The sequence below is a fragment of the Sapajus apella genome, unplaced genomic scaffold (genome assembly GCF_009761245.1).
Source record: "Sapajus apella isolate SASKATOON/1434 unplaced genomic scaffold, GSC_monkey_1.0 scaffold99, whole genome shotgun sequence".
NCBI lineage: Eukaryota > Metazoa > Chordata > Mammalia > Primates > Cebidae > Sapajus > Sapajus apella.
The window spans coordinates 1250174-1277470 of record NW_022437039.1 but is presented as its reverse complement, the minus strand read 5'-3'; the positions used below and the strand labels follow the sequence as shown (position 1 = coordinate 1277470).

The following is a 27297-nucleotide window of genomic DNA, read 5'->3' as shown; positions in this document are numbered from 1 at the left end:
GAGTTGGGAGGACTGATTGAGCCGAGGAGGTCGAGTGCAGTGAGCCATGATTGTGCCACTGCACTCCAGCCTGGGCGACAGCAAGATCCTCTATCAAAAAAAACAAAAAAGCAGTTTGCAGAGGTGACTGAATGTTCTGGAACCCCTGGGTTATTGGAAATAGACATCTGTTTCTCCATCCTCCAGCTCACACTGCAGCCTCAGCTGTGTCTCAGCATACCCTTCTCCCTCTGGTCTGCACGCCATCTCTTCCAGAGGCTGGAAGTTTGTTCAGAGCTGTAGCCTTGGACTTCAGCAGTCATGTGTTGCAGGTTTGCCGTAGCTGACTACTCTCTCTCTCTCTCTTTTTTTTTTTTGAGACAAAGTTTTGCTCTTCTTACCCAGGCTGGAGTGCAATGGCATGATCTTAGCCCACCGCAACCTCCACCTCCCAGGTTTAAGCAGTTCTCCTGCCTCAGCCTCCTGAGTAGCTGGAATTACAGGTACGCACCAGCATGCCCAGCTAATTTTTTGTATTTTTAGTAGAGATAGGGTTTCTCCATGTTGATCAGGCTGGTCTCAAACTCCAGACCTCAGGTGTTCCACCCTCCTTGGCCTCCTTAAGTGCTGGGATTACAGGCGTGAGCCTCTGTGCCTAGCCGCTGAGCACTCTAGCGTCTAGATCAGTGACTGTCAAATAGGATTTCTTCTGCGCTGCCTTACAGCTTCCTTCTTCCAGTGCAGGTGTCAAGGTCCTTAACCTGCCCAGACTTTGGGTCAAGTTACTGCAAGTTCTGGGAAGACTCAGATTCTTAACTTCATGACCTCAGCCCAAGGGATGCTCCATTTTATTGCCCGTCACCCTGTCCTGTGACCAATGTCATGTGATCCCAGGGCTGCAAGGTTTCAGGGGAGAGAATCCAGCTGTGGCCCTGTGTCCTGGGGCCCGGCAGCTGGGACAGTGGCGGCGCAGGCTGAGCCTCCGCACAGCCTGCCGGGGTTTGGGCTTCTTCCCCATCACGCCCTCCTAGTTGCCCTAGTGACTGTGTGACCCCTCTCCCCCTGCACCGCCTGCTGCTGCCAGGGCCAGCTGTATAAATAGAGGCGAGGAGCAGCTGGGCTCTCTTGGCAGTCACCATGAGGGCGCTGGTCCTGCTCGGCTGCCTCCTGGCCTCGCTCCTGCTCTCAGGACAAGCAGGTAGGGCCCTCCCAGCATGACCCAGCCCAGATTGCACCCTCATGCTTCTTCTATGGTTTTCTGTCTACCGTGGGTAGGGTAGGGAGTCAGGACTGACGGCAAACCCCAGCTCCTGGCTGGTGTCTGTTCTCACCCTTCTCTTTTCCCTGGTCCTGGGGTCTCGGAGAAAGAGCTGGGTGCTGGAGAGGAGGAGTGCCGTTGTGGGGCTCTTGGGGAGTCCAGAGGAAGCGGGAACAGCAAACAGCTGAGGCCTGAGCCGGGGTCAGAGAGGAGTCCGGCCAGTAGATGTGGGAAAGAGGGGCCCCTAAAGTCAAGACTGAGGAGCCTCTGAGATGGACAAAATAGCACAGTCTGGGAGCTGGAGGTCGTTGAGGTGACTCTCCCACCTGGTAGGAGATAAGGCGGAGGCCCCACTCCTTCAAGAGACCTGGGTTTGCGTGATCAAGGATAGATGGGGGACACAGTGGGCAAAGGTGGGGACCGTTTTGGGAGCAGTGAGATAGAGTTGGTTTGGGATAAGATCGGAAATAGTGTTGGCGGTAGGGCTGGAAACAGAAATGGATGCAATTCAGAAGAGGAACGGGCCTGTCCTGGAGTAGAGCCTCTGCTGCTGGTGGAGGCTTCCATCAGAAAAGGGGCTCAGCTCTACATGCCTGGGCTTCCCTTTGACATCTCAGCACTTTGGGTAGCAGAGGTAGTGGCTTGGGTTGCAGCATGGGGGTTATCTATAGGCTGTGGAGGGGATGCCAGATCGTTTTTGCCACCTCTTTTGTTCCTAAGGTTCCTGAGGCCTGGTTTCCCTCAGGGATGCTTGTAGGGAGGTGCTCTGGAGATCCCCCTAGGATCTGGACTCCCCACCATGTCTTTTCATGACTCGGCAGTCTTCCCCCAGCCGGGCTTTGAGCCTAGGTTTGTACCTGGGACTGTGGAGGCCTGGAATCCAGCCTCTCAGGTCTTTGAGGTTGGATAGGGGATTGCAAGGGCACAGTACCAGCAAGGAGAGCAGGCGGTGGGTGGGAACAAAAGCTATTCCTTAGGGACTGGAGATGTAAGGTGGGGGGCTCCGGCCACTGCATTTGCTGCTGGGCCCTGCCCTTGTCTGTCCTTGAGTTAATTTGGGCTCTGCGGGGCTGCAGCAGCTCGAGTGCTGAGTATTCCAGGCGGCTGTCAGGCAGCTAAGTATGGAAACAACCGCGTAATTGGATCCCGAGCCCCAAGCCTCTGCCACCCTTTCCCTTCGTGGCCTCTCCTCTGCTGCAGCCCAGCCCCAGCTGCCCGGCTTCTACACACTGGGCCCCAAGAATTTTTGGCCTTTTAGGGACATCCTTTGTCTTTCCTCCCACTGAAGGAACTGGCCATCTGGAATGTTCTGCAGGCCTTGCTGGGGCCTTTTGCCATGGAGAAAGGAGGCAGGCAGGTGCTTGTGCAAAGGTCTCCACTCTGCTGTCTTTCCTTCCTGGGTCCCACTGTGTGCGTCTGCCCCTGGCCCAACCTCCAGTGCAGAAGCTTCCCTCTGTCCCTGCTCAGCGCTTAGGCTGTGGGTTTCATCCGCTGTGGGGATTTTATCAGACTGTGCCCCACTGTGCACTGTATACTCCAGAAGAGGCTTCCTCCCGCATCCACCAGCAGGTTCTCACCCACACGGTAGCTTCCTCACGCCCCCATCATGACAGTCCTTCCTAGTGGGTGATTCCCCCCGAGAATTGTGCCACTCTTGTAAATACCACTCCACCCAAAAGTCACATCTTGGCTCCTGACCTCCTTCCCTCACCTGTCCGCTGTGTGCTAACTTCCCTCCCCGTTTTACTTGCTCCTCAGCTGGGTGGCGGCAGATATTCCCCCTCACCACCCTCACCTGCTTCCTAGGACGGAGACCCCACAGAGCTTCTCCTCTGTGCTTTCCCCCTTGTTGCTCTTATGCTGCTCTGGACTGGGGTGATGGGCCTGCAGCCCTTCTTCTTGGTTCCCTGTGAGGAGACAAGCACTCCCCTCTCACCGACCACTGGTCACCTGTGTCCATGCCAGGATGGGGAAGGAGCAGCCAGGTGGGGGCCTTCCTGGTCTCCACCTCTCCACCTGCTGCCCACAGGCCTTTGTACCCACCGGGACCTCCTCTTTGGGAGTCCTGGCTTGGGGTTACTCCTCCTTAAGAGCAGTGGGAAAGGCCCCTAGCAGTGGTTCAATCAGTCTGCCCACCATCCAGGGAAGGGAAGGAAGCCTAGAGAAATGGGGAGACTTTTCCGAGGTTAGACAGTGAGTCAATGACAGGCATATCCACGGCCAGGGTCCTCTCCTTTCCTCAACCTGCCTACACTCCCGAGCTCCTCTCTGCCTGTAGGGTGAGTGTGAAAGAGGGTGAAGGAGTGCAGTGGATAAGGCCGTCCTGGGGGAGCTTCCCTAGTTTTCAGGGCAAAGGCTTTTGGTCTCCCTGGAGAGTGGGAGGCTGCTGACAAAGCATTTCACTGGGTTTAAGCCATTGGTGTTTATTGCTAAAGGCAGAATTCAAGACCTTTTTGCTTCCTATTGTCCCTCCTGTTGCTTGATATGGAGATTGGGGATCTGGGGTTTCCTGTCCATCCTTCATTCTTCCTTCATGTCCAGCCCAGCCCTAGTTTCAGATGCCCATCTCCCCTGGCCCCACCTAGCCACCCCAATGGGGAGGGGCTGGTGCATGCTGGGGCTGCCCCTCTGTGAGCACCCACGGCTCAGTGCCCACCATGTGAGACAAGGGTGCAGAGTCATGGTCAGGAAGCCCCTTCCCTGCCCCTTTCTCTCCCACCCCAGGCTGGTTATTTCTAGAAAGAGGCCAGTGCTCCAGTTTCCTCAACAGAGAAGCCCAGCTGCTAGGATCCACTGTGGGAGGGCTGCTGAGAAAATGTAGCAGTCTCAGGGGTCTTGGGGAGAGAATAGAGCCCAGAAGCCTTTTCAGTCCCTGGAGCCGTGTCCCCACAACTGGTTCCCTCACTCCTCATTTGGTGTGGCCAGGTGAGCCCATAGGGGACATCTGGTCCCACAGTGAGTCTGGAGCACACTAGACTGGGCTGTGCTAATGAACAAATCTCTCAAAAAAGTGACACTTTGGCCAGACACAGTGGTTCACACCTGTAATCCCAGCACTTTGGGAAGCCAGGGTGGAAGGATCGCGTGAAGCTAAGAGCTTAAGACCAGTCTGCACAACATAGTAAGACCCTCTCTTTTTTTTTTTGAGACAGAGTCTTGCTCTGTCGCCAGGCACCAGGCTGGAGTGCAGAGGCGCTATCTCGGCTCACCACAACCTCCGCCTCCTGGGCAAAAGCCTCAGCCTCCTGAGTAGCTGGGACTACAGGCGCCCGCCACCACGCCCAGCTAATTTTTGTATTTTAGTAGAGATGGGGTTTCACTATGTTGGCCAGGATGGTCTCGATTGAGACTGTGTCTTTAAAAAAAACCCAAAAAACAAAAAATGAGCTGAGTGTAGGGGTGCATGCCTGTGGTCCCAGCTACTTGAGAGGCTGAGGTGGGAGGATCACATGAACCCGGGAGGTCAAGACTGCAGTGAGTCGTGATTGCACCATTGCACTCCAGCCTTGGTGACAGAATGAGACCTTGTCTCAAAAAAAAAAAAAAAAAAAAAATGCACCTGATGTGGTGGCCTATAGAACTGCTGTTTAGGAACTGCTGGTTTTGTCCCACATCCGGGTATTACCGTAAAGATCAAACAGTAAGTTCATGGCAGGCCAGAGCTGGAATTCAGGCCTCTCCACTCCTTGGCCAGTGCTTCTACCCACTTATCCCCCAGACGGAGGTCCAGATGAGGCCGGTAGCATCCAGCTGGCCCTCTGGTGCCTACTTGGGTGTAGTGGACTGGGGAGAGTCAGCCTATGGACACAGGAAGAGGACAGCTGCTTCCGCTCTCTGTCCTGGCCTCCAGGGCTAAGGACAGGGCTAGGCCTTGTGCTTCCTGGCTGGAACGAGGCAGGCGGCCGGGGGAGTGGGGTGCTGGGAGGGCCATGGTTGTGGGATAGAGTGCCCGGGCTTAGCTCTTTCTCTGGGCATATGCCCTGCTTCCAACCCAAATCCATTCCTCATCACAGCACAACTCCTTACCTGTAAATATTGCTCATGTGTGCAAAGCCCTCTCGTTCAGACAACTCACTGCGTTCCATCATTTTTGAACCTATCCCGAGTTTACTGCGTCCCTGCTATTTTTTAGGTATGATACTAACAGAATTGAGAAAGGCATTTTGTCCTCAGCGCTTATAGTTCAGCAGGGGAGAGGAGGCCTCCTCTGCCTTGCATGTAGCTGAATCTGGTCAAATGGGACATACCACAGTGTCATTGGAGAGGCACAGGAGAAGGTGGAGACAGGGTAGAGATTATCTGGAGCTGAGTGGATCAGGAAAGGTTTTACAGATGAGGGAATATTTGAGCTAGGCCTTAAAGCAGGATTCAGAGCAGAAGGATGGCAGGAAGGGAATTCTGAGTTGAGGGAACAGGATGAGGAAACTTAAGGAGCCAGAGCAATGGGGCTGTGGTGAGACCCAGGAAAGGAGAGCATTGTTCTGTCTTGTATGAAGGCAGACAGATGAAGTGGGGGTGGTGGGACGTGTTTGGAAGGCAAGGTTAGGGCTGAAAGTGTGAAGGGCCTTGTTAGGTGGAGCAGGGCTTTGCTCACTGGGCAGTGGGTCACCACCGAGGGCTCAGGGAAGATCCATCTGGCAGTTGTTGGTAGGAAGAGTAGGGCGAGGGGAGACTGATTAGTGAGCCATGCCAGAGAGGCAGGTGAGGGAGTGTGAACATGGGCGAGGGGACAGGAGTGGAGAGAAGGGGTAAACCCAGTTGGTAGCTGGTGTAGAATCTCTGGGCTTCCCAGCCTGGGAGCCAGGCCAGGGCAGGGAACCCTTACAGGTTTGGTTGAGGTCAATGGGACAATGATCTTGCTAGAAAAGTAGACTGGGGGCCGGGCGCGGTGGCTCACGCCTGTAATCCCAGCACTGGGAGGCCGAGGCGGGCGGATCCCTTGAGGTCAGGAGTCCCAAGACCAGCTTGACCAACATGGTGAAACCTCGTCTTTAAAAAAAAAAAAAAAATTAAAAAAAGAAAAGAAAAGTAGACTGGGAACATAAGAGAGAGGAACAGATTTTAAGAGTTTAGTCTGGGGATGGATGAAGTGGCTCAAACCTGTAACACTTGTAATCCCAGCACTTTTGTAGGCAGAGGTAGAAGGATGGCTTGAGTCCAAGAGTTTGAGACCAGCCTGGGCAACATAGTGAGACCCCATCTCTGAAAAAATGCTGGATGCAGTGGCTCATGCCTGTAATCGCAGCACTTTGGGAGGCCGAGGGTTGGATTGCCTGAGCTCAGGAGTTCGTGACCAGCCTGGGAAACATGGTGAAACCCTGTCTCCACTTAAAAAAACACAAAAAATTAGCTGGGTGTGGCAGCGTGCGCCTGTAGTCCTAGCTACTTGGGAGGCTGAGGCAAGAGAATTGCTTGAACCTGGAGGCCGAGGTTGCAGTGAGCCAAGGTTGCGCCACTGCACTCCAGCCTGGGCGACAGAGAAAGACTCCGTCTCAAACCAAAAAAAAAAGAGAAAAATGAACTGGGCATGGTGGTGGGTACTTGTAGTCCCAGCTACGTGGGAGGTTGAGGCAGGAGGATTGCGGGAGCTCAGTAGGCTGAGGCTACAGTGAGCTGTGATTGCACAGCTCAACCTGGGCAACAGAGTGAGACCCTGTCTCAAAAAAAAAAAAAAGTTCTGTTTGGGTCATTATGAAGATTGGCTACTGGTCGGCCATCTGGATGGAGATGGCAGGGGTTAGAAAGGCAGGGCTGGAGCTTAGGAGGGAAGTCAGATTGGGGCATTTAGGAGTGAGATTCATTTACATAAAGATGAGAGGGAGGCTCTGAGGTCACCCAGGTAGCTATAACAGGGAGAGACAAAGAAGAAATTTAAGGACCAGTCCTTGATGAACGCTGAGTTTGAGGAGTAGGAAGAGGAAGAAGAGAAATGAATTTCGGAAAGATAGGAAGGGATCCAGGAAGAGACAGGATTAACTATCACAGAGATGCCGAGGTAGAGGAGGTGTTGCGTCTGACAACAGGAGTTGAGTGACCAATGAGGAGGGTTTGAGGGTATTTAGTGAGGATGAGGAGGCAACATCTTTAGACATAGAAACTCTTAAAAATTAAGTTTGGAAGAAATAAAGGCCAGCAACAGTAACTTACAAGCATATGGGTTTGTAGAGGTAGATAATTTTTTTTCTTTACCTTTTTATTTACTTTTTTTAGACAGGGTCTCACTCTGTTGTGCAGGCTGGAGGGCAGTGGTATGATCAAGGCTCACTGCAGTCTTCACCTCCTGGGCTCAAGCAATCCTCCCACCTCAGCCTCCTGAGGAGCTGGGACTACACTATGCCGGGCTAATTTTTTTTTTTTTTTTTTTTTTTGGTAGAGGCAAGACTCACTGTGTTGCCCAGGATGATCTCAAATCCCTGCGCTTAAGTGACCCACCTGCCTTGGCCTCCCAAAGTGCTGGAATAATGGGCGTGACCCAGTGCACCTGGCTGAGAAAAGGTTTTTCTTGTTTAAATATATATATATATATAAATTCTCTATGCCTCGGCTGGAGTGCAGTAGCGTGATCTCGGCTCACTGCAATCTCCGCCTCCTGGGTTCAAGCAATTCTCATGCCTCAGCCTCCCTAGTAGCTAGGATTGCAGGCGCAGACCACCATGCCTGGCTAATTTTTGTATTTTTAGTAGAGACAGGGTTTCACCATGTTGGTCAGGCTGGTCTCAAACTCCTGACCTCAAGTGATCCACCCACCTCGGACTCCCAAAGTGCCGGGATTACAGGTGTGAGTGAGCCACTGCACCTGGCTGAAAAGTTGTTTCATTACTAGAGAAGAGTAAGTGTGTTCCTGGGCCAAGGGGGAAGGATCCTGTGGTGAGGGAAGGATTGAAGAGTACAAGGGAGAGATGGGAGGCGTGGTGACTGAGACCTCGGTGCGCTTGAGGAGAGGAAGAAAGGTCTGGGTAGGCCTTACTGGGAGATGCACTGTGGCTCTCATGAGAATTGAGGGGACCTCAGATGGACACCATGCATTACAGGCAGACTCGGTACCCCCAGTGCCAGTCAGTAGGGAGCAAGGCTAGTGGATCCTGATCTGAGCTGGGTTTTGTGAGGGAGGACATGGAAGGCCACAGACGGGAAGGACCCCACCCCATCTTCACTTGTAGGGTAGAAAGGCAAGTTGCCCCGAGTTTTATGGTTTTGAGTGGTAGGGCAAGACTGGATCCTTTTCTCCAGTGCTGGAGGAGAGCTGGGCAAAGCCTGAAAGAGGAAGCCGGGAGGTCAAGGTAAGGAATAGTGTTTTCATCACAGTGAATGTTGGTGAGGTGCTGCCTTGAGCCACCTGCTGGAGATCGTAGAGGGCAAAATTCAACACCAAGCTCCACGATCTAAAATGCTTACTCATCAGATGTCTATTGAGTCCATGATGGGCAAAGCACTGTGTTTGCATTTTGACTCCGTCAGGGTTAACTTTTTAATTTTTTATTTATTATTTTTTTGAGACAGTTTTGTTCTCATTGCCTAGGCTAAAGTGTAATGGCATGATCTTGGCTCACTACAGTCTCTGCCTCAAATGATTCTAATTCCTCCGCCTCCCGAGATTACAGGCATGTACAACCACGCCTGGCTAATTTTTGTATTTTTAGTAGAGATAGGGTTTCTCCATGTTGGTCAGGCTGGTCTCGAACTCCCAACCTTAGGTGATGCGCCCGCCTCAGCCTCCCAAAGTGCTGGGATTACAGGCGTGAGCCACCGTGCCTGGCCTATTTTTTATTTTTTATTTATTTTTTGAGATGGAGACTTGCTCTGTCACCCAGGCTGGAGTACAGTGGCAAGATCTTGGCTTACTGCAGCCTCTGCCTATGGGGTTCAAGAGATTCTCCTACTGTAGCCCTCCTGAGTAGCTGGATTATAGGCACCCACCACTACACCTGGCTAATTTTTGTGTTTTTAGTAGAGATGGGGTTTCACCATGTTGGCCAGGCTGGTCTCCAACCTCTGACCTCAAGTGATCTGCTCACCTTGCATCCCAAAGCTCTGGGATTATAGGTGGGAGCCACTGTGCCCAGCCAGGGTTAGCTTTTTAAAGTAGAAATTGGCTCGATGGACATATGGCCTGAGTTACCCAGATGATGACCCTAGTCCTCATTTATTTATTTATTTATTTATTTGAGATAAGGTTTCATTTTATCCCCCAGGCTGGAGTGCAGTGACACAGTCATCGCTCATTGCAGCCTTGATTTTCTGGGTTCAAGTGATTCTCCCACTTCAGCCTTCAGAGTAGTTGGGACTACAGGCATGTGTCACCACACCTAGCACCCAGCTAATTTTATTTTTTGTAGAGACATGGTCTTACTATGTCACTGGTCTCAATCTCCTGGGCTCAAGTTATTGAGTGCAGAGGGACTGAACTACGTAGGCTGGTCTCAATCTCCTGGGCTCAAGTCATTCTCCTGCCTCAGCCTCCCAAAGTGCTGAGGTCCAGGTGTGAGCCACTGCACACAGCTAACTGTGGTTTTCATTGTTCCTGATGGACTGGGGATGGGAGTCCAGCCTCAGGTCCCCTTCATGGTACGTTTCTGGCTGTGAGGCCTGTGCCCCTCTTGTGGCCCATTGGTGGGACTCACTTTGGCACAAGGTGGTGGACTGGCTTATATTCTCTCCTGAGTTTGCTCTGGGAGTTCTGGCTCCTCAGGGACCCCCGCCCCTGGACTCACCTGTCTTCTCAGAGCTAAAAGTTGATTTTCAGACTCCACCTCCACCCTGTTTGGCTCCTTCATTTCCTCCCCATGCTGGGTCTCTACTCTGTCCCCTGTCCCTGCTACCAAGACGCTGGTCAGGGGAGGATCTGCAACACATTGCAGAGACCAGTGGAGGCAGATGGCTCACAGCATAGACAGGCACTTTGCTCCAATCTCTTTGTATTTCAGAAGATTCAGAAAATTTTAGCTCAAGGAAGACATCCCTAAGATGGAATTTCCCATTTGGCCATCAAGGTCTTACCCAAAGTTCCTAAATCTCAACACAGAGGTGGTAAATAGTTCACCAGTTCTGAGTGCAGAGGGACTGAACTACATAGCAGGGGTTTCTCTTCCGGGTACTGAATGGGTGAAAGAATGAATGAATGAATTGGAGCCATGGCGAGCATAGCTGCATGGCTGCCAAGCAGGATCTGCCCAGTGCTCCAGAGGTCCCAGTCTCTTGTGCTCCTCCCCAGCTGGATATCCTCAGCAGGACTTGGCAGGGGTAGCTGCAGTTTAGCAAATGGGATGGATTTAACTGAATTTCTGGAGATTGATCCATTTCCTCAATGGCAGCGGCCTATGCTGTCTTTTTTCTCTATGATCAGAGAAGTCCTGTTCCATCTGGTATCAGCCTCCCTCATCCCTTTGCAGCCCTGAAGGTGGTTTTACTCATAGTCAAGGTCCTAGCTGCCCCCTCACCTTGGGGACATGCCTGTTGCCTGTCACTTTCTCACTGTCCCTCACAGAAGGCTCCCAGAGCAGCCATCACTGAGCTGCCCCATCTCAGGGAGGGGGGCAGAATCAGAATGAAAGCACCAAATTAAATCAGAATTAAAGCAATAGTTTATTAAAGTTTTAATTAATAGGCAAGGCACAATGGCTCACATCTGTAATCCTGGCACTTTGGGAGGCCAAGGCAGCAGGATTGCTTGAGCCCATGAGTTCCAGACCAGCCTGGGCAACACAGTGAGATCTCATCTCTACAAAAAAATTTTAAAAGTAGCTAGATGTAGTGGGTGCACCTGTGGTCCCAGTTACTCGAGAAGCTGAGGTGGAAGGATGGCTTGAGTCTGGGAGGTTGAGGTTGCAGCGAGCCAAGATTGCACCACCTGCACTCTAGCTTGGGCAATAGAAAGAGACTCCATCTTTAAAAAAAAAAAAAAAAAAAAAAAAGGCACGGAATGAGTGCAGGCTGTGACTAGTCCTGGCAGGAGAGGAGGGGTCGGGCACCAAGTCCTGAAGAAACGAGAGAGGCAGCATTCCTTGGGAGTCCCCTTTAGGTTGGAAAAGCAGGATATACTGAGGTTGGGGATGAGGGCATGAAAGGATCATATAGAAGCATGAGGGCATGGCACAATCTCAGATGCCTCAGGGGCTGGAGGTAGCAGAGAGTGGGGCATTTGATGAGAGCAGGGAGAGATGAGGCAGCTGTGGGTCCCTCCCTGCGAGGCCCAGCTCTCAGCCCCTTGTCAGCCCTGTGAGGTCCTGGCCAGCTGCACTGTGCAGGCGGGAACGGGTTGTGTCTCTGCCCTCAGGAGCCGACCTTCTATTTGGGGAGATGACACACACTGAAAAAAAAATGTAACTAACACCCTTGGCAGCCAACTCTCACTCTGGTTGGAGTTAAGGAGATGGTTGGGAAGGTTGGCTGTGCAGAGGGACAGTGTTTCAGCCAGACTTGCAAGGAGGGGATGATCACTGGACGGTCAGCTTTGGGAGGATGGGAGCTGTGCCTTTGTTTAATTTGCTTGTATTTCATCACTAACAGTGTAGCATGACACTTGGCTCATTCAAGGCAGTCAACAATGTCTAATGAATGAGCAGATGATTTGTGCAGGCAGAGACATCTGAAGATGGTAACCAAAGCCAGGAGGTGAGGAAGCTCAGAGGACGGCACTGTCTGGGACAGGATGACGCAGCTCTGGCTAGAATGTGGGGCTCACGTTCAGGGGAGATGAGGCCACCCTGATGAGTTGGGGCCAGTTGGGAAGAACCTTGAATGCTGAGCCAATTGGCTCTTTCGCTCAGCCCTCCGAAGACTCTAGCCTGTTATCTTCCAGCTGGCCCTCCCTTTCCCCCTCCCTCAGATATTTTTGGATGCCTCTACAGCAGGGACTGCACTCTGAGCTCAAACAGGTGCAGGCAAAGTCTGGCCTGGAGTTCTGGGTTGTAGGAAGTGGCTTGTACTGGGAGCTCAGGGGAGAGCCCCCGGGTTTGGAAGCCCCCATCCTCTCCCTACCACTGGATAGCTGCCAGAACTGCAGCCCTTGGTCCTCTTTCAGGTGATCATTTGGTTAGGATCTAGGCCAGCTCAGTTTTCTCCTATAGAATTTCCCCTATGCCGGACACAGTGGCTCTTCTCTGCAATCCTAGCACTTTGGGAGTTTGAGGTGGGTAGATCTCTTGACACCAGGAGTGTGAGAGTAGCTTGGGCAATGTGGAGAAACCTCATCTCTGTAAAAAATATAAAAATTAGCGAGGCATAATGGCACATGCATGTGGCCCCAGGTGCTTGGGAGGCTGGAGCAGGTAGATTTCTTGAGCCAGGAGGTCACAGCTACAGTGAACTGTGATTGTGGCACTGCACTCCAGTCTGGGTGACAGAGCAAGACTCTGTTGCAAATAATAAAAAAAAATTCTTCCCCTAGATAGCAAAACTTGATCAAGCCATTCCTTTGGAAGACATGTCACTGATGGCCATCCAGTTTACACAGCATTTAGGGCCTGATGTGACCAACTGTGCCCCTGTGGCCACCAGAGAGGCCTCTAGCCAATTTGTTGATTACTTAGTGTCAAGAGTAGATGAATATTTATTTTTCCTGCACTTACCCAAGGTGGTTGAGACCAGATGGAGTCTCACTGTGTCACCCAGGCTGGAATGCAGTGGCACGATCTTGGCTCACTGCAATCTCTGCCTCCTGGGTTCAAGTGATTCTCCTGCCTCAGCCTCCTGAGTAGTTGGGACTACAGGTGTGTGCCACCACGTCCGGCTAATTTTTATATTTTTAGGAGGGATGAGGTTTCACCATGTTGGCATGTGGTCTTTCACCATAATGGTCTTGATCTCTTTACCTCATGATCTGCCCGCCTGGGCTTCCCAAAGTGTTGGGGTTACAGGTGTGAGCCACTGGGCCTGGCGTGAGACCAAGAATGCTTTCTAGGACCTGGGAAGAATCTGGAAAAGAACTGGAGAAGTGTCAAATACTCACCCTACCCTGGGGAGATCATCCTGGCCTCGGGCTCCCAAGACACCAGCCCACCTCTTTTCCTGCCTTTATTTACTTTCTGAATTGGTAGTTAATCTGGAGGGCACTCCACCAAGTCCCTCCTCACCTGGGACTGCCCACACAGAGGCAGAGCAGCTGGCCTGGGGTGGGGCCCAGCAGGAGCACCAGGACTTGTAAACACAGCAAATGTTGATTTTGTTACAAATCAGCCACCAAGCCCCTGACCGTCTCTGCGTCTGTTTCTTCACCTATAAAATGGAGATAACGGTATTTGCCCTATTTCCAGCATGGGGCTGTTTCATGACTGTAACAAGAAAATGGCTATCGGATGCTTAAAATATTTTTTGATATCAGATACTTTTTAAGGTTAAAAGAACTATGACAAGAATGACAGGTTATCACTGTTGTAAGCATGCGACGACTTGACATTTGCCCCCAGTTTCCTGAAATATCATGAAACTTGACCAACAAGGGGAGTCCGTCAACATGCCGCCCCTGCTCAGGACTGTTAATATCCTTGGGATTCTCTGTCCTCAAAGAGCTTACAGACTAGGAGGGGAGACAGTCCGTGCTCATGACATGAGTAGAGAACCATATAAGGTAGACGTAATCAGCAGCTAAAAATAAGCAGCCTGTGAGTGCAGAGAAAGGGGAAGCGTTGTTGGGGGATGCTTCACGGATGGGGGTTCAAGCTGGGTTCGGAGCATGTGGGCCCCAGGATGGTGACGACAGGGCCTAGGGCCATGGGGATGGTGAAAACAATCGGCTCGGTGTTAAATGGTGTCGGGAAGATTTCACAGCGCCAGGCTTAGGTATTGGTTCCTATATGATCTTCCTGGACTACAGTAACAGATTGCCACAAACTTAGTGGCTTAAAACCACAGCAGTTCTTTTTTTTTTTTTTTTTTTTTTAAATACAGGGTCTTACTCTTTTGTCCAGGCTGGAGTGCAGTGGTGTGAGCTCTGCTTACTGCAATCTCTGCCTCCCAGGCTCAAGTGATCATCCTACCTCAGCCTCTTGAGTAGCTGAGACTATAGGCATGCACCACCATGCCCAGCTAATTTTTGTATTTTTTGTGGAGACAGGGCTCTTGCCATATTCCCCGGGCTGGTCTTGAACTTTTGGGCTCAAGCAGTCCTACCTCGGCCTCTCAAAGTGCTGGGATTACAGGTGTGAGCCACTGTGCCTGGCCAAAACCACAGAAATTTATTCTCTCTCAATTCTAGAGGCCAAAAGTCTGAAATCAAGGTGTTGGCAGGGCCATATTCCTTTTGAAAGGTCTAAGGGGGATCCTGGCCGGGCATGGTGGCTCACACCTATAATCCCAGCACCTTGGGAGGCCAAGGGGGCGGATCCCCTGAGGTTGGGAGTTCGAGACCAGCCTGACCAACTTGGAGAAACCCCATCTCTGCTAAAAATACAAAATTAGCTGGGTGTAGTGGTGAATGCCTGTAATCCCAGCTACTCAGGAGGCTGAAGGAGGAGAATCGCTTGAACCAAGGAGGCGGAGGTTACAGTGAGCCAAGATCGAGCCATTGCACTCCAGCCTGGGCAACAAGAGCTAAACTCTGTCTCAAGAAACAAAAGCAGGGGATCCTTCCGTGCCTCTTCCAGCATCCAGTGGTTGCCAGCAATTCCTGGCATTCTTTGAGCGGTAGCTTCATCGCTGCACTCTCTGCCTCTGTCATCATGTGGCCTTCTTCCCTGTCTGTGTGTCCCTGTGTCCTCTCCTCATCATCTAAGGACATTGAAGACATTGGGTTTAGGACCCACCCTAATCCAGTATGATCTCATGTTAACTGATTACATTTGCAAAGACCCTGTTTCCATAGAAGGTCATGTTCTTAGGTTATAGGTGGATATGAATTTTAGGGAGACACTAATTTTGGGGGGGCTTTCTCCTAGGGGATAGTCATCCACTGGGTAGAAGGGGTACTTGTTTCCTTGGTCCTCTTGGTTCCACAGCCCATGTGTTGTCCCACTGGCTAATCTTGTTCTCTGCAGACACACCCGGGCAAGCGTGTTGAATGAACGAATGGACAACTGGCCGGGGCAGCGAATCCCAAGAGGCAGCTGCCCAGCCTAGCAGTGGTGCTAGGGAGGAGGGTGGCTGCCCAGGTGGGAAGAATTGACCAGAATTGCCCAGCTCCTAGGGCATGTGCCTCTGATGCAGGGTGAAGTAGAGGGGGCAAAGGGGTGGAGGTCTGGGTCCTGGCTGCCCCTGTGATGAAAAGAGTAAGGAACCAAGAAGCCAGAAGCCCTAGACCAGCTTGCTCTGTGACCTGAGGCCCAGCACTCCTTCTGCACAAGCCCCCAGCATGCAGCCCCCTCACAGTCTTGGCCCTGGGCACAGCCCCCAAGTGGGAGATGGTGCAGGATGTGGAAGCACCTCCTTCTGCAGAAGCTCCTCAGAGAAAGAACTTCTGAGTGAACTTTATTTTAGATTCAGGGGAGTTCATGTGTAGGTTTTTTACATACTTATAGTGCATGATGGTGAGGTTTGGGCTTTTGTTGATCCTGTCAACCAAATAGTGAACATAGTAGTAAGTAGGTAGTTTGTCAACCCTTGGCCCCCCTCTCAGTTCCCCCTCTAGTAGTCCCCAGTGTCTTCTGTTCCCCTCTTTATGTCTATGTGTATCCAGTGCTTAGCTCCCACTTATAAGTGAGAATATGCAGTCTTTGGTTTTCTGTTCCTGCCTTAATTTGCTTGGGATAATGGCCTCCAGCTACATCGATTTTCCTGCAAATAACATGATTTTTTTTAATGGCTGCGTGGTATTCCATGGTGTGAATGTACCACATTTTCTTGATCCAGTCCACCGTTGATACGTACCTGTGTTGATTCTGTGTCTTTGCTGTTGTGAGTAATGCTGCAGTGAATACATAAGTGAGTGCATGTGTGGAACCTTCTTGAATGTTGCTGAGAAGTTCACTTTCTTGTGACCTCTTCCCTTCTAGAATACAGGGTTCCCAGCTAGAAGGCTGTGTCTTCTTACTGCAGGTGGTAGGAATCCCAAACTCAGAGTCTGAGGTGTTTGGGCAGCCCCTGAAGCTGGTGGCTGTGGCTCAGCCCAGTTCTGGTGGGGAACGGGGTGAGGAGACTGGTCGCCACCTCTCCCCAGCCCCGGGGTCTTCAGGCCTTTTCAGAAGTGGCCACCAATGGTCAGGGAGGCCTAGCCCAGGAAGCCCAGGCTGCCCTTCTTAGACCAGCATCCTAAGCTCTTCTTTGGCTGTGTCCCACTCTCCTAACCACAGCCACTGTCCCCACACACCTGGCTGGGCTCCTGCAGTATCTCACCCCAAATGACCTCACTTCCTAGTGGACTCCTCTGCTAAGCCCTTCGAGTTCACATTCCTGCTCAGGAGCTGCCCTGAAGTTAGTTCCATCTTCTGCCTGCTTGCTTTTCCCTCCAATAAGATCTTAAGGTCTTTAAGAGGAGGTCCTGCAACTCAGCAGTTCAGTTCATGTGGCTGTCACATGATGAAAGGTGTGGAAAGCAGCTCCTCTGGGGACTTTTAAAGAGAAACAGGCCTGGAGAGATTAGGTGACATGGCCTGAGGACACACTACTCCTAGGCAAGTACTTCTCTGATTCTGAATCTGGGTCGTCTCTTGTCTCTTGGAACCCAAGTGGGGTTGAAGGAAGGTCTTCTATTTTGCTACCACCACCATGGATCCATCCATTCATCCATCCTTCCATCCACCCATCTGTCCACCATTGCATCCATCTATCATTCACCCATCCATTGATCCACTCATCTATCCACCGATTCATCACATCTGTCCGTTCATCCACTCATCCACCCATCATTCATTCATCCACCCACCCACACTTCCATCCTTCATCCATCAGTCCACCGATCCATCCATCTATCTCTCCATTCATCTATCTGTCCACCCATCCTTCTATCCAGCCATTCATTCATCTATCTGTCCATCCATCCACCTATCCATCCAGCCATCCGCCCAATTCATCCATCCACCCATTTATCTATGGATCCACCCATCCATCCCTCATGTATCCATCCATTTCTTCATCCACCCACCCATCTACCCATCCATTCATCCACCCGTCCACACATCCACCCATTTATTCATCCATCCATCCATTCATCTATTTCCCCTTCCATTCATCTACTATTCATCCTTCCTTCCATTCACCCATCATTCTATTCATCAGTCCACCCACTTATACACCCACCCACCTATTCACCCACCCATCTATCTACTCATCCATCCATCTACCCATTCACCCATCCATCTATTCATCTGTCTATCCATTCATCCTTCCACCCATCCATCCACCCACCTATCCATCCACCCATCTATCTATCCATCCATTCATCCATCCATGTATCCTTCCATTCATCCATCTATCCATCCATCCATTCTTCCATTCATCCATCCACCCACCCATCAATCTATCTTCCATTCATCCATCCACCCATCCATCCTTCCATTCATCTGTTCATCCATATTTCCTTTCATCCATCCTTCCATTCATTTATCCACATATTCATTAATCCATCTGTCCTTCCATTCATCCTTCCTTCCATCTATCTGTCTGTCCATTCACCCATTTTATTCATCCTTTCATCCCACCATAAGAGCCTGGCAGATATCCCCCTACCACAGGGCTGCACTTATGGTGGGGGGACACTTATGGTGGGGAGGTACTTATGGTGGGGGCATATCTGCCAGGTCCCAGCTGGACACCTGTAATAGTCCTGAGTACAAGCCACAGGCATCAGCCTCCAGGAGCTGCTCTTCTATGGACACAGGTTAAAAGAATTTAAAAAAGGGCTGGGTGTGGTGACTCATGCCTGCAATCCCAGCACTTTGGGAGGCTGAGGCGGGTGGATCACCTGAGGTCAGGAGTTTGAGACCAGCCTGGGTAACATGGCAAAAATATCTCTACCAAAAATATAAAAATTAGCCGAGCGTGGTGGTGCACACCTGTAGTTCTAGCTACTCAGGAGGCTGAAGCAGGAGAATCACTTGAACCCAGGAGGCAGAGGTTGTAGAGAGCCAAGATCATGCCACTGCACTCTAGCCTGGATGACAGAGTGAGACCCTGTCTTAAAAAAGCCGTTACATAGGGCGATGTCACATAGGCGACAGGTGCTGCAGGGACACAGAGCAGAGGAGGGGTCAGGGAAGGCCTCCCAGGGGATGGGCCTCAAAGCTGAGATCTGAAGTATGAGCCGGGATTAGCCAGTGGCCAGGCCAGGGGAAGGGGAGTGGCAGTGTGTCAGGCAGGTGGTGGTGTGGGCTATGGGGAGACCCATTATGGGTTGGATTGCATCCCCTAAAAGGATGCAAAGTCCTAACCCCAGAACCTCAGAATGTGAACTTATTTGGAAGTTGGGTGGTTGCAGATGTCATTCTTTAAGATGAGGTCATGCTGGAGTGGGGCTGGCCGTAAATCCAATATGAAGGTGTCCTTATAGGAAGAGAAAAGATGCAGACACACAGAGAAGTCCTTGTGACAAAGCAGAGACTGGAGTGACGCAGCCATAAGCCAAGGGTTGCTGGAAAATACCAGAAGCGAGAGAGGCAATGAAGGAGTCTCTGCTGTGGATTTCAGAAGGAGGTGGCCCTGCTGGCACCTTGATTTGAGACTTCCGGCCTCCAGGACTGTGAGCAAGCACATTTCCATTGTTTTACGCCAGTAAGTTTGTGGTGCTTTGTCACGGCAGCTCCAGAGAACAAATACAAAACCACATTCAGGTGTCGGTGCAGGGATCTGGGCCTTGTTTGGCCAGGGCTGAGCAGGACCCTTTGGGCAGGCCCAGTGAGCTCCTTAGATGTGAGCTGGAGGTGGCTGCATGTGGCTCTCAGTGTTGATCAGGGAGGGTTGGCCCAGGGACAGCAAGCATGAAATGTACACTTGCTGTAGCCCTGCCGTGGCTTCAGCCTTCCTCTCTCCAGGGGAGTCCCATGGGAACTAGGGAGTAGACAGCCCGGCTTGCTATGTGGTCATGAGGCTGCTGAGGGAAAAGAAAAGAATGGAATAGCCCACGGTCCTTGGAGATGAGGGCTTCATCTGGTTTCAGTATTTGTGGGTGTTTTTTTGGAACAGGCTGAAGTTCAGTGGCACAACCATAGCTCACTGCGGCATTGAACTCCTGGGCTCAAGATATCCACCTACCTCAGTCTCCTGAGTAGCTGGGACTACAGGCGCATACTACTAGGCCCAGCTAATTTTTTTTTTTTTTTTAGTATATCCAGCGTCCCACTACGTTGCCCAGGCTGGCCTCGAACTGCTGGGCTCAAGCGATCCTCCTGCCTCCACCTCCCAAAGCGATTTCAGTATTTGACTAAATGAGACAGATGCAGAGAGCCCAGGCTCTTGGTGACATGAAGTTCACCAGAGAAAGCTGCTGTTGAGTTGAATGATGATTTCTTCCTGGTGCGGGATGTCTAGAGATGGGGAGGCCTTAGAGGCCTGGCCTGAGGGGGCGGGATGGAGCCTTCAGCTCACCCAGGAAAGTGCATCCCCATGTGTCTGGGGTTGTGAATCAGAGGCTCTAGCAAGGCTACTCCCAAGTAAGACATGAGGACATGAGATGTCTTTTTTTTGAGATGGTGTCTCCTTCTGTCACCTAGGCTGGAATGCAGCGGTGCGATCTTGGCTCATTGCAGCCTCTGCCTCCTGGGTTCAAGTAATTCTCTTGCCTCAGCCTCCTGAGTAGCTGGGATTACAGGTGTGTGCCACCACACCTATATATTTTTTTGTATTTTAGTACAGATGGGTTTTCGCTATGTTGGCCAGGCTGGTCTCGAGCTGCCCTCAAGTAATCCTTCTGCCTTGGCCTCCCACAGTGCTGGGATTATAGGCATGAGTCTCTACACATGGCCTAGACATGAGATTTCTAGGATGGTTCCCCTTGGAGTGGCTGGGTGTTCTGAATGCTGTTACCTGGGGCATCCCAAGCTCTGGAGTGAAAATTTAGGGTAACGGACAGATTTGCTTGGGAGGCTTCCAGAGTTTGTACTGTTCATGGAGCAGCAAGGTGGGCTGGGAGGGGTCTTCCCTTCTCCAATGATCCAGACTCTGGAATGTTCTTCTGGTCCCATCTTCTGTCCTCTGCTGTCTTGAACTTAGATAGCTAAGAGCTGATCTCTCACAGTCCTCATAGAACCAACTGTCCTTTGTCTCTTGGTGGTGATGACAACCATTCCTGCATTCCTCTGGTGACACCAGGAATACCATAGACTTAATGGTGAACGCAGGGAGCTTAACCCTCACCTTGGGTCCTTCCTGAAATCTTCATACAGGCTGGGCGTGATGGCCTTGTCTTTAGTCCTAGCTTTGTCCCAGCTCACTTGGTCATTTCTGGCAGGCTCCCTTTTCCTCCCTGGGTATTGGTTTCCTCATCTGTGAAAAGAAAGAGTTGGGCTAGTTAAAGAGTTGAACCAGTTAGTTTCTAAGTTTCTTTCTAGTTTTAGAAGCCTTGAATGCAAAAATAACCATAAGGATAAATAATACGAGACCTGGGGCCATGAATGCTAGGATCCGGCAGTGGGACCCATCTGTCACGGATTGGGTGATACCCTCTGGGAAAGAAGGTGGAAAAATCTGGCCTTTTGGTGTCTGGGCAGCAGTTTTTCCAGAAGGCTCTATGAGCTCAGGTATACGGACCAGGACATTTGTGTATGTACATTTCTGCTGAAAGCCTGTCCTTCCTCCTTAAGCAACTCTGTGTAGACTTGGGAACCACTGGCCCAGGCTGAGGACACCTCCCCAGCTGAACCGGTTCAGGGGCTGTGTACCCCGTTGCCTGGCACTCTGAGTGGCGTTTCCTCTCACCTGCTCTGCTAATGGGGACAGAGCTGATGGTGACAGAGGAGCAGGGACCTGCATGGTCCAGCGGGCCACTGTGCGAGGCTCTTGAAAGCCATGGAGACATCAGCTGTGATTTCACTTGTGCGGGAGGAGCAAATCACCGCTGTATTGGAGGCCAGAACTGCTCCTGCCCCATCTCTGCGGCTCAGCCCTGGCTGTATTCTCCAGGCCCGAGTAGTTTCTGAAGGGCTGATTGTCTCATTCCCAGTGCTCACTTACCATGAGGATGAGGAGGCCACATGGCACTGCTAATGACCTCTCTCTGACAGTGTTGCCATTTCAGAGAACTTTGAAGGGCCCTTACCAGCCCTTTGCCTTCAGAAAGGACCTCCCTCCCATTCTTATCAAGACGTGGCCCTTAGAATGGGTCTGTTTCAATTTCCCCTGAGTGTGCATTTGCATTGGGGTGAAGTACAGGGTCACCTCACTTCAGTGACTGTACAGAAGGGATGGGATGTTGAGGGCAGAGAGAGGCCGTGTGTGGCCTCAGATGTTGCTGGAGAATCAAGGCTGACTGAGGCTGGAGTCAGGTACCTCAGGGGTTAACTTTGAGATCAGGAGTACTAGCTCCTGGCCCCTGGGAGTGTTGACAGCTCTTGCCCTTTCCTGTTCCCTGACCAGCCAGAACTTCACGGAGAGCATAGGGCTCACCCCTGAGGCGCCCTGCAGCTCCTCGCCTCAGCTGCTTCTGGCAGCCCTAGAGGAATCCCAGGCAGAAGAACCTCTCTGGGTACCCTGACTGAGCCCCCAGACCCAGAGGGCAAAAGGAACCGTGTGAAGCGCCTGCTGGCTGGGCTCTTGTCCGAAGCTGGCTCTGCTTTGGCCCACTCAGCGAATTTGGGATTTGGCATGGAATCTTTGCTCTTCTAGGAAAGAATGATGCTCATAGTTGAGTTATCTGCATTTTATGGGCTAATAAAGTTGCGTGCAGAGGGAGTAAGGAGCAACTCACGGTAATGTTGCTGGGTAGTAAGACAGCAGGGGCCGGGCCAATGGCTCATGCTTGTAATCTCAGCACTTCGAGAGGCTGAGGTTGGAGGATCGCTTGAGCCCAGAAGTCTGAGACCAGTCCGGGCAACATAGTGAGACTCTGTCTCTGCAAAAAATGCAACAATTAGCCGGGCATGGTGGTGTGTGCCTGTAGTCCTGGCTACTCTGGAGGCTGAAGTAGGACGATCACTGGAGCCCTGGAATTAGAGGCTGCAGTGAGCCTTTATCGCACTGCTGCACTGCAGTCTGGGTGACAGAACAAGACCCTGATTCTAAGGGTCTGTAAAAAAAGAAAAAAGGAGTAAGAGGCAGAACCCAGCGCTCCTGACTTCCAGGTGCATTCAGAGTGACCAGCCTCTATCCAGGAGGCCGGAGCCTCAGTCCACCAGGAGGAAAGAAAAGGCATAACTGTGGGCCTGGCCCAAGCTGGGGAAGGTGTCACACCTACTTTCCAAGCTCTCACATTTCTCAAGCAGATTCCCTCCAGCTTCCCTTGTTTGGGAATGGGGTGGGCCTGGACTCCTGGACCCCTTTAGGGAACCTGTTAGATTGAGACCTGGGGGAGCCATGCTCCCTTGGCTTTCAGTGAGTCTCTTCCTATCTGGTGCCCAAAAATTAGACCAGCACCTCCTCCCCGCAGATCCCAGGGAGATTCAATTTCTTTGGGCTAGGAGGTGGGGGAAAGCCAGCCACCTGCCTCAGTCTGTCTCAGAACTCAGCCTGCATCCCTGCTCCTTCCTTTCCCTCCCCTCCTAAGCTTGGCCCCTCTGAAAGGAGGAAGTAGGCCCAAGGCCTCCTGCATGGATTTCTCTTCACTGTAGGCACAGCTGATCTCTGGAAAAACTGAGTGCTCTATAGAGCATCCAGCTAGTAATTGTCTCACACTGAGGGGTTAGGATGTAATGTTTGCTCTTTCTGAGGTATTTCTCTTTTAAAAGTGAATAGCAGCTGGGCGCCGTGGCTCATGCCTGTAATCCCAGCACTTTGGGAGGCTGAGGCGGATGGATCATTTGAGGTCAGGAGTTTGAGACCAGCCTGGCTGACATGGTGAAAACCCCTCTCTACAAAAAAATAGAAAAATAAGCCGTGTGGTTGCGCACACCCGTGGTCCCAGCTACTAAGGAGGCTGGGGCTGGAGAGTGACTTGAATGTGGGAGGCAAAGGTTTCAGTGAGCCAAGATTGCACCACTGTACTCCAGCCTGGGTGACAGAGATGCTGTCTCAAAAAATAAATACATAAAATAAAAGTGGTCTGGGCTGGCTATAATCCCAGCACTTTGGGAGGCTGAGGCGGGCAGATCACGAGCTCAGGAGTTCAAGAGCAGCCTGACCAACATGATGAAAACCTGTCTCTACTAGAAATACAAAATTAGCTGGGCGTGGTGTCGTGCCTGTAATCCCTGCTACTCAGGAACCCGAGGCAGGAGAATCACTTGAGCCCGTGAGTCGGAGGTTGCAGTGAGCCAAGACTGCACCACTGCACTCCAGCCTGGGCAGCAGAGTGAGACTCTGTCTCAAAAAAATAAATAAATAAAATAAAAGTGAATAGTCATTTATACTCATGAGTCCTCCAGGCATCAGTGACAAGCATGTATATGTATGATGGTTGTGGGATTTCTGGTGATATCTGGTAATTTCTTTCTATCTTCCAAACCAAGAAGTCCTAGAAATTGGAGGTGGGGTGGGGACTGAAGTTATTCTGTCAATTCTCTAGACTTTTTTTTTTTTTTTGAGACGGAGTTTCGCTCTTGCTACCCAGGCTGGAGTGCAATGGCGCGATCTCGGCTCACCGCAACCTCCGCCTCCTGGGTTCAGGCAATTCTCTTGCCTCAGCCTCCTGAGTAGCTGGGACTACAGGCACACGCCACCATGCCCAGCTAATTTTTTGTAGTTTTAGTAGAGACGGGGTTTCACCATGTTGACCAGGATGGTCTTGATCTCTTGACCTCGTGATCCACCTGCTTCGGCCTCCCAAAGTGCTGGGATTACAGGCTTGAGCCACCGCGCCCGGCCATTTCTCTAGACTTTATCAGTTAAAAACAATTGTGTTGAACTCTTAATCCTTTTCTTTTCTTTTTTTTTTTTTTTTTTGAGACAGAGTTTCCCTCTGTTGACTAGGCTGGAGTATAGTGGTGTTATCAAAGCTCACTGCAACTTCCAACTCCTGAGCTCAAGGGGTCTGCCAACTACAGCCTCCCCAGTAGCTGGGAGCGCGGGCACATGCCACCATGCCAAGCTAATCTTAAATTTTTTTTGTAAAGATGAGGTCCTGCTTCGTTAACCATGCTGGTTTCAAACTCCTAGGCTCTAGGGCTCCTCTCACCTCGGCCTCCCAGTGTGCTGGGATTATAGGTGTCATCCACGGCACTTGGAGTCACTGTGCCTGGACTAAAACAATTCTTTTTAAAGAGTGGAAGAAAGTGGGGTAAGAAATCACTGCCTTAGGGCAGACTTAGCCCTCCTCATCAGCTGGCCCACTGCTGGGAGAGCGTCCATAGATAGCTGAGTTCTAGAAGGAGGCCACTGCCAACTACCTTTACTAGCCCTGTGGCCTTGCAGCAAACACTTATCAGGGTATTAGGGTTTTGTTCATGAGTGAAATCGAGCTAGTTGGTCTATGAAAGGATCCCTCTGGACCCCCAAATCCCAAGGTCCTCTCTGATTGCTACCTTTGTCGTTGTACTCTGGCATACTTTTGTCATTGTATCCTATTCCCTGGATGAATCATTTTAAGGGCTAGAGTCCAGCCAGGGACAAGCTGTCCCAGTGGGATTAGCCCTTGACTTTAGGAGCATGGCCAGGAAGCCAAAGAAACCTTCCAAGAATGGCTACCTCAGGGCCTGCACTCTGGTTGCCCATACTAGGGGAGGAGGGAAAGGCTGAGGGAATGGCAGAAGAGGACCTCGGGGGTCCGGGGAGGATGCAGACAAGACTTCCTCCAGCCAGAACTTCCCTTCTCAGGTTCTTATGGGCAATGGCCTTCTGCAAAGTTGTCTAAGACTTTATCTAAGAAGTGGAAGAGGTTGGGCGCAGTAACTCATGCCTGTGATCCCAGCACTTTGGGAGGCTGAGGTGGGTGGATCACCTGAGGTCAGGAGTTCAGGTCAGCCTGGCCAACATGGCGAAACCCCATCACTACTAAAAGTATAAAAATTAGCCAGGCATGGTGGCAGGCACCTGTAATCCCAGCTACTTGGGAGGCCGAGGCAAGAGAATGGCTTGAACCTGGGAGGCAGAGGTTGCAGTGAGCTGAGGCCACACCACTGCACTTCAGCCTTGGCGACAGAGTGAGACTCCATCTCAAAAAAAAAAAAAGCGGTAGGCCTTCATGGAGAAACATATTGTTGAAAAAAAAAAAAAAGTGGAAGAACAAGGGGTCCTGAGCAGTGAACGTTTACCCAGTAGGACCAGCAGGATAAGGAAAAACAGGACACCAGAAGAGGCTGCTGGCCCACGTTTGCCTGGTCCACAAGTGTTCAGAGACAAGATCTAGAACAAGGAAGTGGGCAGGCTGCCTGCTCTGCAGTGTGAACTCTGTTTTCTGAATTGTTCCTGCTGCACTTGAGATACAGCCAATGAGAACCAAAGCATGGGGAGCAAGACATGGGTTTGAGGAGAAGGCTCGAGGAAGATACTAATATTTTGAGGGAAGAAGCAAGAATGGACAGATGGGGGCAAGATGTGGGGTTTCGTTTCTATGCCATGGTTGGTGCTCCTCCCTCTCCCTCTCTCTCTCTTTTTTTTTTTTTTTTTTGAGATGGAGTCTCGCTCTGTTGCCCAGACTGGAGTGCAGTGGCATGATCTCAGCTCACTGCAACCTCCGCCTCCTGGGTTCAAGCAATTCTCCTGCCTCAGCTTTCTGAGTAGCTGGGACTACAGGTGCACTCCACTATGCCTGGCTAATTTTTGTATTTTTATTAGGGACAGGGTTTCACCTTATTGGCCAGGCTGGTCTTGAACTCCTGACCTCGTGATCCACTCGCCCTGGCCTCCCAAAGTGCTGGGATTACAGGTGTGAGCCACCGCGCCCAGCCAGTGCGCCTCCCTCTCTGGGACACATGTGTCCAGGCAGAGATTTGGAGAATGATTCCTGTCCTCACCCCTCCCGCCCCCCCAGGGATTTTATGACTAATGACTCAATTGAATAACTGTGTATGACTAATGGTCAGAGGTATTTTACTTATGCATGACTTTAGACTTGCTAGCTCTAGTTTAAATGGATGAGAAGTCATGTGGAAGAATAACCTTAGCAGGTCCTTGTTAGAAACATGTGCTAAGGAGACTTGGACGGGCTGGAATAAAATCAACATTTGATTCCACGAAGGCATTGAATACATTCAACACCTAGAGGTGGCTCAAAAACAGGTCCTGACCTCTATTCTCTCTATCTGTAGTCTCAACTTCAAGACAGAGCTTCCTGGCCCTTGGTACTAAGGATGGCTAATGCAGAGGGTCTGAAATGCTGTTGTTCTGGAGAATCCCCTTGTGAAATACACAGATACACGTTGACCTAGCCCCAGAAGCTGGGTATCTGGGCTTGAACAGCTCAATGGTCACTCCCAGGGAACTTTGCTCCATCTCTTGGCCTGAGTTCCAGCCCATCCCTGGAATGACTTGTTAGGCAAACGACTTGACTTTCATGTGTCTACTTCTTCATTTCAAGAGAGGTTAACAACCCTTGCTTTTTCTGCCTTGGAGGGCTGCTAGGAGCATCAAAGAAGAATAAGCACAGGAAACTACCTTGGAAAGATGGAGTCCTATGTGAGGGCAGGAGATGACCCAGCTCAGAGCCTGGCATATGCGGACTGGCAGAGTGAAAGTGTAAGGTGGCTCACACCTGTAATTCCAGCGCGTTGGGAAGCTGAAGTGGGAGGATCACTTGAGGCCAGGAGTTTGAGACCAGCCTGGGCAACATAGCAAGACCCCATCTCTACAAAAAAATGAAAAAAAAAATCAGCTGGATGTGGTGGCACACTCCTGGAGTTCCAGCTATTTGGGGGGCTGAGGTGAGAGGATCCCTTGAGCCTAGGAGGTGGAGGCTGCAGTGAGCTGTCATGCCACTGAACTCCAGCTTGGCGACAGCAAGACCTGTCTCAAAAAAAGAAAAAGAAAAATGCTGTAAGCAGGATGTCTTAGGATGTTGGAAAAAATAATGGGGAGAAGGCTCGAGGCAGATACTAATATTTTGAGGGAAGAAACAAGGAGAGCAAAGGAGCAGGGCTTGTTGATCTCCCTCCAGTCTTTCCCCTGTAGGC

The 27297-nt window shown here is 51.1% G+C and overlaps 1 protein-coding gene across 2 annotated transcripts in view; it reads left to right on the top strand.

The window, feature by feature from the left end:
• The first annotated feature begins 931 nt into the window (after window positions 1-931).
• SRL (sarcalumenin) overlaps window positions 932-27297 on the top strand; it is a 51672-nt gene continuing 25306 nt past the window's right edge. The window contains exon 1 of one of the 2 annotated variants that reach the window (XM_032257972.1): window positions 932-1177. In XM_032257972.1, the coding sequence (XP_032113863.1) occupies window positions 1117-1177 (61 nt within the window). In that variant the 5' untranslated portion in view covers window positions 932-1116. The remainder of the gene's footprint in view (window positions 1178-27297) is intronic. The other variant, XM_032257973.1, reaches the window with a different exon arrangement.